The 9,287-nt window shown below is 49.6% G+C and overlaps 1 protein-coding gene across 1 annotated transcript; it reads left to right on the plus strand.

Annotated features, from left to right (window-relative positions):
- Positions 1-1,892: 1,892 nt before the first annotated feature.
- On the plus strand, positions 1,893-8,028 carry BSX (brain specific homeobox). The gene is made up of 3 exons (XM_035138848.2): positions 1,893-2,160; positions 5,783-5,979; positions 7,744-8,028. Exons 1-3 carry the CDS (start codon positions 1,893-1,895, stop codon positions 8,026-8,028), a joined length of 750 nt encoding a protein of 249 aa, XP_034994739.2.
- Positions 8,029-9,287: the final 1,259 nt, after the last annotated feature.

Below are 9,287 nucleotides of genomic sequence, written 5' to 3' on the forward strand. Positions count from 1 at the left end.
CTTAAAATTTACTGACTTAGAACTTAAGCCAAATAGATCAAGTCCTTCCCACTAGGACATCAGATAATCAATCTTTGCCCTCTTCTGTGTGACAGCCCTTCAGGTGTTCTGAGACTGCTGTCATGTCCCCACATGATATCATCTTCTCTTTGCTAAACATACCCAGTTCCTTCAACCTTTCCTTCTAGGTTCCTTCCCCACTCACTACCCCCAATATCCCTGAGCATTTCTGTTGCTTTCCTTTCTCAGTTTTTCTACATTTTGGAACCTGGAACTGGATACAGTGTTCTGGATGATCCCTGACTAATGCAGAATAAAGTGGAGAAACAAAGTTAAGACTGAAAGACCTCCTAAATGTACATGTGGGTCAGAGGCTGTTTGAACATCATTAGCTGAAAGCCACTCCTTTAAACTCACTTCCAGTTTCCATCAGATGCCATTTGGACATTTCTGTTGTTGTTAGATACATCACCACTTGGATGTCTTCTTGTTTTTGCTGGGAAATTAAGGTGTGGTTAGGTTACTCCTGTTGAAACCAATAGAATATAGAACCTGATTCTGGGTAAGTGAAGTCAGAAGTGATCCTCACTGGATTTAGCGAAGTTTGCTCCCAAGGATCTATGCATGGGACCACAGTTTTAGGCCTTAGGAATATTTGACTTTGGTTGACCAGGTCTCTTCTGCTGCTACAAACACTGTTAATGATGCATTCTTAAGCACCCTTAGTAGGAAGCAAGTCCTATTGCATTCATGGGCAAATGTGCATAGGATTGGGTTTTTAGTGGCTTAGGACATTGTCCTAACCTAAACCATCCTATAATCCCTCTCTGTGCCAATGCAAACATGCAACTGTATCTCAGACAATCTGCACTTCTTTTTCAAACAGAGGGATTCTCTCAGTTGTGATTTCTGATCATATCTCCCACAACTTTATTTGTTTCAACATCTATATACTGCTTCGTGCCATACTTCCCAAGGCTCACTTTAAAAATGTACAAAGCAACTTGTTGGTCCTGGCTGTCACAGATGGAGAACTGAGACTGGGAGATTGTAGCCCCCCCCCTCAGGCTCTGCAGCTGAGCTATCATTCCACCTCCTATTTTTCCCAAGCCTTACCTCTAAGTCACAGAGCCACGCGGTCACCCAGGGATGCACAAATAACCACCTTGAATTTGACACTGAAAGTACTTCTGTGCCTGAGAAAAAGAGTATGTGTTGTCCTGCATGGTGATCACACCTGCCTCGATTGCAGTGCATGGCCAATTGTGGGGGAAGCTATGGCCAATTGTGGCTTCTGGTTACACCCAGGAAAAAAACATTCCTGGCAGTCTAGAAAGTAGACTGCATTTTCCATGGGAAGGTGCTGGTGGTGCTGGTGGTAGGAGGGGCCTATCCCTCTGAATCCCCTGTCCCAAAGTGGACACCCCTTCCTTCCCACCCCATCCCTTGGCGTTCCTGCTCACTGCCCCGCAAGCAGCTTCCCTTGCGCTCTTTTCAGAACCACGGACAGCGTCTCCCTCCGTCGCCTACATTCGCCACTCCTGTGGGTGACATCGGGCAAAGCCGGTTTTTCCCTCCGCCCTGCTAGCCCGCGATTGGCTCGCTGGAGATCCCCCTTCGGAGCGGCCCTCAAAGGAGCAAATCCTCCCCCTCCCCACCCCCACCCCCAGCTTCCGAAAGCCCTTGAAGGATCCACCTTGCTCTTTTCTCTTGGCTCCCTCCAAACCGTGAAGGGAGGAGGAGGAGGAAGAAGAAGAAGAAGGCGACTGAGAGAGAACCCTACTCCTGGTTGGCTTCAAAAGCAACAAAAAGACCCGGAGAGGCAGAGGACAAGAGCCAGGGAGTTCCTTCGGCGCCCCGCAGCCCGCATCCGCGTTGCCAGAAGCGGGGAGATGAACCTCAACTTCACCTCGCACGCGGTGGCCCATTCGGTGTCTTCCCACAGGCCAACTTCCTTCTTCATCGAGGACATCCTGCTCCACAAGCCCAAGCCCCTTCGCGAAGTGGCCCCCGAGCACTTCCACAGCCCCCTAGCCTCTCGGGTCCCTCTGCTGGACTATGGGTACCCCCTGATGCCCCCGCCGACCATCCTGGCTCCTCACCCGCACCACCCGCTCCATAAGCCGGATCACCACCACCCTTATTTCTTGACCACTTCGGGTAAGCGCGCCTTCGCTGTCGCCTCTCTGCCTTTGGCTTTAGGAACCGCGCGAGTCTCTGTTGTGTGCGTTGCCTGGTACCCAAACTCGTGCCGGTGTGTGGCCGGTGCCACAGGTTGGCTGCTGTTGGTGGGTGAGCTTTTTTCGGGGAAGGGAGGCTTTAAAAAGGAGTGGAAGGTGCCCGCTTTGCTGTCCAAGAAAAGGCAAAGCTGTCCAGTGAAGTCTAGCCGCGCTGCTGATGCGAACTGTTTAGTCGAAAGCCCCCCAAATCCGATTTCATCCAGGTGGTTGTCAAACTTTCTTCTTTACGCACAAAATGACAAGACGCGGGTTGAGGCTTTATAAAAATTCAGAGCAGCGAGGGCATATTCCGTCCCTGCTCTCTTTGATGAAAGAGAGGAGAGATTTAATCAAATAAGCGGGGAAAGGGCGCTGGAAGTTTGGGAATTAGCCCCTTGACGCAGAGATCCTCCGCTTGCGTCGCGGGCACGAAAATCCCTCAGTCTATATGAGTTTCAGTTCGTCCTTAAAAGAATCAGAAGCCCTTGGAAGTAAAGTCCTATTGGTCTCTAACTTCCAAAGTTTCTGACTTCCGATGCTCAAAAATAAATCGAGCCAAACCTTAAGAACTTTTCAGCGATGTCACGATTGAATCTGAAATTGTAAAATAACTTCTTTCCCACGGAACTTCTTTCCCACGGAATACAGATAAATAAATGAACTCACGCGGTTGCTGTTTTCCTTCAGACTTTTAAAGAGGAAGAGAAGACAGATTAATATTTTGTGGAGCGACCAGTGGTTGAAATTATAATTTAATATGAATCATTCTCCGTTTATAAACGAAAACGAATATTGGATTTATTTTCGAACCGAATTCACCCCACAATTTAGACTCCAGTATTTAGAATTCGTTAAAAGCAAGACGCTAATTAATTTAGAATAGAGACGGAAACAACTGTCCTTTTGACAAAAAAAAAAGCATCAACCCGTTACCTTTTAGAATGTATAAGACTTACATATTTACAAAGGGATAGAAAAGGAAAGGGGGAAAAAGCCAAAATGTCAGACGAAAACTTAAAATTTATTTCCTTAAAATGTATTCAATTAAAAATTATAAGTAATATAAGGGGACGTTGCTTGAAATTGCACAGGATTGCAACCCAAAAGACTAGGAAGCTTTTCAAGAGTTACCAAGCGCACAAGAATGTTTCCTTGAGATGGTTTTATTCAATCCCGTTTTTCCAGTCATGAAAATGCAAAATCAAACAAAAATAAATAATTTATTATTTTTTTAAAAAAAATGTCGATAAAGGAAAACATCTTAGAAATACGAAAACAGTAGTCGTGAAAAGAAACACACGAGCCTTGCATCTTGCCTATAAGGAAAGTAAACGACACTTTACGATTATACGATTTAAAACGTGGAAGGTACCCCGTATAGAGAGTATCGCATATAGAAATAAGGAGCCGCAGTGAGCGCGTGTTTTTAAAGGCTTCAACGTAATCAAATGCATAGGTGTCGACTCCCTGCGGCCCTGGGTGCCCGAGCACCCACAAAATTCCCCATGAAGGGGCCGCACACCCACAAATTTTGACGCCAGACCTTGCACGCTGCAGGGCACTCACGGTCGCGGGGCCAAGCTGGCATTCCTGATCCGATGTGGAATCAGGCTGGCGGGTGCAGACGGCCGCTCTTCCACATTCTGTTCCCACCCGCAGATCCACCTGATAGGTGATCAAATAAAGTCTTCCTTAGGACTCAGCAGGATAATAGAGAAATAGCTCTGCTTTGCCGGCCATTACTTGCAAACCACGGTGAACTGACACCCGGTAAAAAGAGTCGTCTGGAATGCATCCACTCTGGGACGTGGAATTACAATCGCACATCCAGAGGGTTTCTTTTTAAATGACGGACTTTTGCAGAGTCTTAAAAGCCAGAAAACAAAGGAGAACAACGAGGATGGAAGCGGAAAGGGGAAATAGCTGCGGAGTTGGTCACAAATATTTAATGACCCATTGGGACTCGCATTTGCATTTGGGAGATTAGGTGAAGGGTAGATCAACTCTAGGAAATCTTAGCAATGAAAGATGTCAGAGAAAGCGGTTGGTGCTGCCCTTAATGGCCTCCGGACTTGCAGGCTCCCTTTATTTTTCCAGGAAGGCAGAAATTCAGCAGGAAAAGCTCTCCCCGCCGTTGTGTTGGGGGTGGGGAAAGCTTCACCAACAGATTTTCTGCCTGTTACACAGCAAAGTCACAGGAGCTCTGCCATGGCTAAAGAAAAGTCCTCCTGAAATCCTCTCTCTCTCTCTCCCCGCCCCCAATTGATGTAGTAGCAGACAGCGAAGAAGTCCTGAGTTCAAATTCTAGCTTGCGGGGTGAGGGTTAGGACTGCTGGCAGGATCTTCGCAGGGACACGCACGCAATTTGCTTCTATCGCAACCTTCTGCTTATCCACTCAGAAGTCGGTCCTACTGACTTCAATCTACGTAAGCGTGTAAATGTGTGAGATTGTGGCCTTTTAGCTCTGCCTCTGAAGCCACCGCTAGCTGTTTTGGTCGGCAGACCTTTAGCAGAGACTGTTCGTTCCGTTACCCTGGAAGAAAGGGGAGGGGAGCTCTGTGTCGTCCAGGGAACTGGGGTAAGGGGGGCCGGGGGGGCTGGAAGAAGAACGTCCCACTTCTGTCATGATCGACGGGGGAGATTTTGGACCGGAACGCAGGAACTGGCTCAGGTGCTGAGCTAAGAACACACCACCTCCCAGTTCCCTGAAAAGGCGTCCCGCAGGCGTCCAGACTCCAAGCACTCCAGACCACGGAATGAGTTGCTCCGGGGCTCTTCAACCACCGTTTGTTTCTCTTGGAAACCCGCCCACACACCTCCGCCCCAATTTTGAATTGTGCTCACTCACGTGCGTAAAAGAGGGGTTTGGGAACAGGAAAGCAGACCTCGCGCTTAATCCGTATTAATTAATCCGGGCCAAACGGCAGAGGATTTTCTTTTACCCCTTCAGGTGGCTGCCTCATGATCTGAATTCAAAGAAAGTGGAGTGCGGGGGTGGGAGGGAGATGGGGCCCAGGAAGGGAGATGGGGCCCAGGACTGGGTGCGAAATGACACGTATTAAAACGAAGTCTAGTGAATAGGGGGCATAAGAGGTCCAAAGGTTACGCGGGGAACATAGAATTAGGGAGCTCAATGCTACTCCTAAGAGGCAGTGTGGTGGTGCTAGGTGTTGGGAATGGCAAAAAAACAAACAAACAAAAAACAACAACACCTACTCTGGCGGTTGCAATGCCGCGGCTTCGCCATCCCGGGCTGCGTTCACATAAACGAGGCCTCTCGGTGGTTTGCAGTCGATTTACTGTCGAGGCCTCTCGGCGTTGAACCCGCTGCTATGGCTACATGGAGCTTCCGCGGGCAGGGGCAGTCTACCTCTGTTTGGCGGAGACCATGACACCTCCACTCCCAGTGCCTGGACCTCTTAGAGGGCATTGGCCTGGGACTCCACGGACCTTTCCTCCCACCAAGAATCTATATCTATCGATCTCTCCTAAAGGTGGGCTGTGGGTTGTCGGTGGGGCGCCTGGCAGGCTCGCCACGGATCCGCTCGTGTCTTCCTTGCAGGGGTGCCGGTGCCCGCTCTCTTCCAGCCTCACCCGCACGCCGAGCTGCCGGGCAAGCACTGCCGTCGTCGGAAGGCCCGCACCGTCTTCTCGGACTCGCAGCTCTCCGGCCTGGAGAAGCGCTTCGAGATCCAGCGCTACCTTTCCACTCCCGAGCGCGTCGAACTGGCCACAGCGCTCAGCCTCTCGGAGACCCAGGTAGGGCCGGGCTGGAAGGATGCGGAGGGACGAAGCGCGGTGGGTGGGTGGGTGGGTGGGTGCAGTCAGGCACCCCGCAAAAGCCCCCGGCCCCCAATGGGGGTTTAAGGAGAAAGCAGCTGTCTTAAAGGGGAGTGAGCCCCGGAACGTTTTCCTCCCTCCCTCGAGAGCCTTGGTATGCTGGGTGACCGAGGCTGCGGTCCTCCTGCCTACGGCCTTACTCGGGAGTCGGTCCCATGGAGGACACGGGGGGGGGCTTACTTCTCAGGAAACGTGCGCAGGATGTTGCTTGCAGCGGTCATAAGTCCTGGCTCAGTGTGTTGAGAGCCTTTCTGTGTCGTGGAGGCGGAAGGAAGGATTCAGGCGGCACAGAAAGAATTTAAACAGTAACAGTAAACCAAAATGTTCGTGTCGAATTACTTTTAATTGATTTGAGTTCTCGCCCTTTGAGTTGCAGTCCCGGCCCACGGGACAGTTTATGATATTTCAGTAAAACCCGAACAATAGTAAAATAGTAGTAGTGATGGTAGTAGTAGAAGAATTAATAATAATAATAATAAATTTTAGAGTTGGAAAGGATCCCGAGGGTCATCTAGTCCAACCCCCTACAATGCAGGAATAATAATAATAATAATAATAATAATAATAATAATAATAATATGCTATTGGGGCAGAATTTAATATCATAAATCAGCCATCCCTTAAGTTCACCAGAGAGATGTCGGTTCTCAAATCTGCCACCCCGAGGAGCAAATGGAGCTTAGTCTGTCGTCTGAACTGGATTACAAAGGACCATCACTTCACTTCGCAAGGTTCCAGAACTGACACAGAAGCTCAAAAGACCTGCCCCGAGGACCCTACAGTTTGCATGTCAATAATGGGAGGGCAACGGTGAAGCTAGCGGGGCGTGGAGATGAGCAGATGAAGTTCTGCTACAAAGTCGTGCAATGAAGCATGTGCATGCATGTTTACTCGGAAGTAAGCCTTAAGGATCTCAGTAGAGTTTACTAGCAAATTAAGCCTACATAGGATTGCAACCTTAGGTTTCCTTCCCTTGCGCAACTCCATGCACGCTTTACCTGGGAGTAAAACTCCGCTGAATTTATTTGCGAATAAAGAATGGGGCATCTGGCTTGGCTTGAACCCAATCAGAAACCTACGGTGAATGTGGAGGGCAGTTTTTCTCTCCCCATTGCGGAATCGCGCGCGCGCGCGCGCGCGCGTGTGTGTAAGAGAAGGATGGGCTGACATTGCGGGGTGTTGAATAAGCCCCCCTTACACAACCTCAATTTCCCACCTGCCTAAGGCGCCCGCTTCTTCTCGGGAGTTGTGGGCAGAACACTTTGCAAGCTTCCGTGAACCTTGGAGCGGCCACGTGCTGTGTTTAATGGCAGGCGTGCGCTAGGATCCCCCTGAAAGAGTCTAAGAAACCCAAAGAAAACTGGGCTCCTAAATAGTTGTCCAACGTGTTCACAATGCAGATGTGATACACGGAGGCATTTCAAGCCCTCCCCGGACTTTCCACTTGCCCTAGAAAATGTAAACCGGTTTCGAAACCGGATCATCATTTCCCGCTTTCTTTTTCTTTCAAACTTTTGTTTGTCCACTTGGCAAATGTACCTTTCCCATTCGGTCCCCTCCCCTCCACCCTTTTCCAATGCCATCCCACCCACTGCGCAGGGATGGCGTTTGGGAGGATGGAGTTCCGAATATCTCTCCCTTCTGACGTGCTCCCGAGCCAACCCTCGCCGCTTCTCCTTGCAGGTGAAAACGTGGTTCCAGAACCGTCGGATGAAGCACAAAAAGCAGCTGAGGAAGAGCCAGGACGACCCCAAGGCCCCCGGCGCGGAGGACAGCGCGGAGCAGGGGACTAGCAGCGAGCCGGAGCTGGCGCCACCAGACAAAACGGCCCCCGGCGCTTCTTCGGCCTCCTCCTCTGCCGAGCCCCACAAGGGCGGGCACCCGCCGCCTTTCCTGCTAGAGGAGACCGAGGACGAGGTGGACATAATCGAAGGGGCGGAGCTGTGCGGCCCCCAGCACCTCATCTAGGGCGAGCTCGGACTCCGGGACTCAACCAAGATGGGCTGGGGTGGGGCTGGCCCGACGTGGCGGGGAAGAGTGGGGTGGGCGCCTGCTGGTAAAAGACTCCTGGGTCCACTTGAGGACAGGTGGCCGATGGATCTGACCCCAGACTCTGATCCGAGAAGACCAAACCCCGGACAGACGTGAGAGAACCCCACTGACCCATTCATCCATCTTCCCCCCTCCTTTTTAGGACTGGGAATCTCCACCAACATTTCCCCGCCCTGTCCAGTTAGGCAAAGGTTGTGGGAACGGGGCGGAGGAAACTGAGCGAGGCTCAGAATCCGGATTAGATCCATCCAGGTGATCTTCTCAGCTGGAGGAGGGATTTGGACCATGGCATTTTTAAACAGCTGTATTTTTGCGCGCTGGGCTGAGTGGATTTCAGCCCCCCCCCAATTCCTACGGTAAATGCATAGCTGCCAAGTTATCCCCTTTTTAAAGGGATTTTCCATTATGCTGAATAGGCTTCCTCGCGAGAAAAGGGAAAACTTGGCAGCTATGGTAAATGCAGAAATTAAATTGAAGTCGGGGGAATGAATGGCAGTTTCTCTGAATGCAAATATAAACCATGAACTCTTCCATCTCTGTTACGTGGAAGATGCAAAGAAGGGAACGTCAGCAAGGCCATTTAATAACACGCATGAAAAACATATCATTTCTAGGAAATTTAATTCTCAGAATGCTTGAGATTCCATCCCCAAACAGCCCGATCCTATGGCGCGTGTTTGCTCAGAAGTAAATCTCTCCGCGTCCACTAAGGCTTGCTCCCGAGTAAGCCTGCACAGGGTTGCAAACTTAGTAAGACCGTTGCAAGTAAAGGCTACGATCCAAGCAAAGTTAGAAGCACTTTGCAGTCCCATTAGTTTCAAAATGGGAGTTAAAGTGCGCGCTTAGATCTTTCTCCTTGGGATAAATGGACTTTTAGGGTGCTTAATTATAAAGGGATTGTGTCTGAAATTTATTCCATGCTGTACATAGGATTTTTTTTAAAAGTCATTTTCTCTAGAAAGTTGGGCGTCTGCTCTCAACAAGATTGCTATAATACAAATGAAGCTACTGTATGGATTTTTAAAAATGTGGGCAAATTTAGCACTGAAAATTTTAAGAGATAAAAGTCAGAATTAGGCATTTGCCTTCAAACGCTGTACTGAAAGGCTGGAGCTGGGGAAAGGTACCTCTACAGAAAGGTAAGGAGTTTTCTTCCCTGAAAAAAGGTAAGATTT

This window comes from Zootoca vivipara, chromosome 15 (genome assembly GCF_963506605.1).
Source record: "Zootoca vivipara chromosome 15, rZooViv1.1, whole genome shotgun sequence".
Classification (NCBI taxonomy): domain Eukaryota; kingdom Metazoa; phylum Chordata; class Lepidosauria; order Squamata; family Lacertidae; genus Zootoca; species Zootoca vivipara.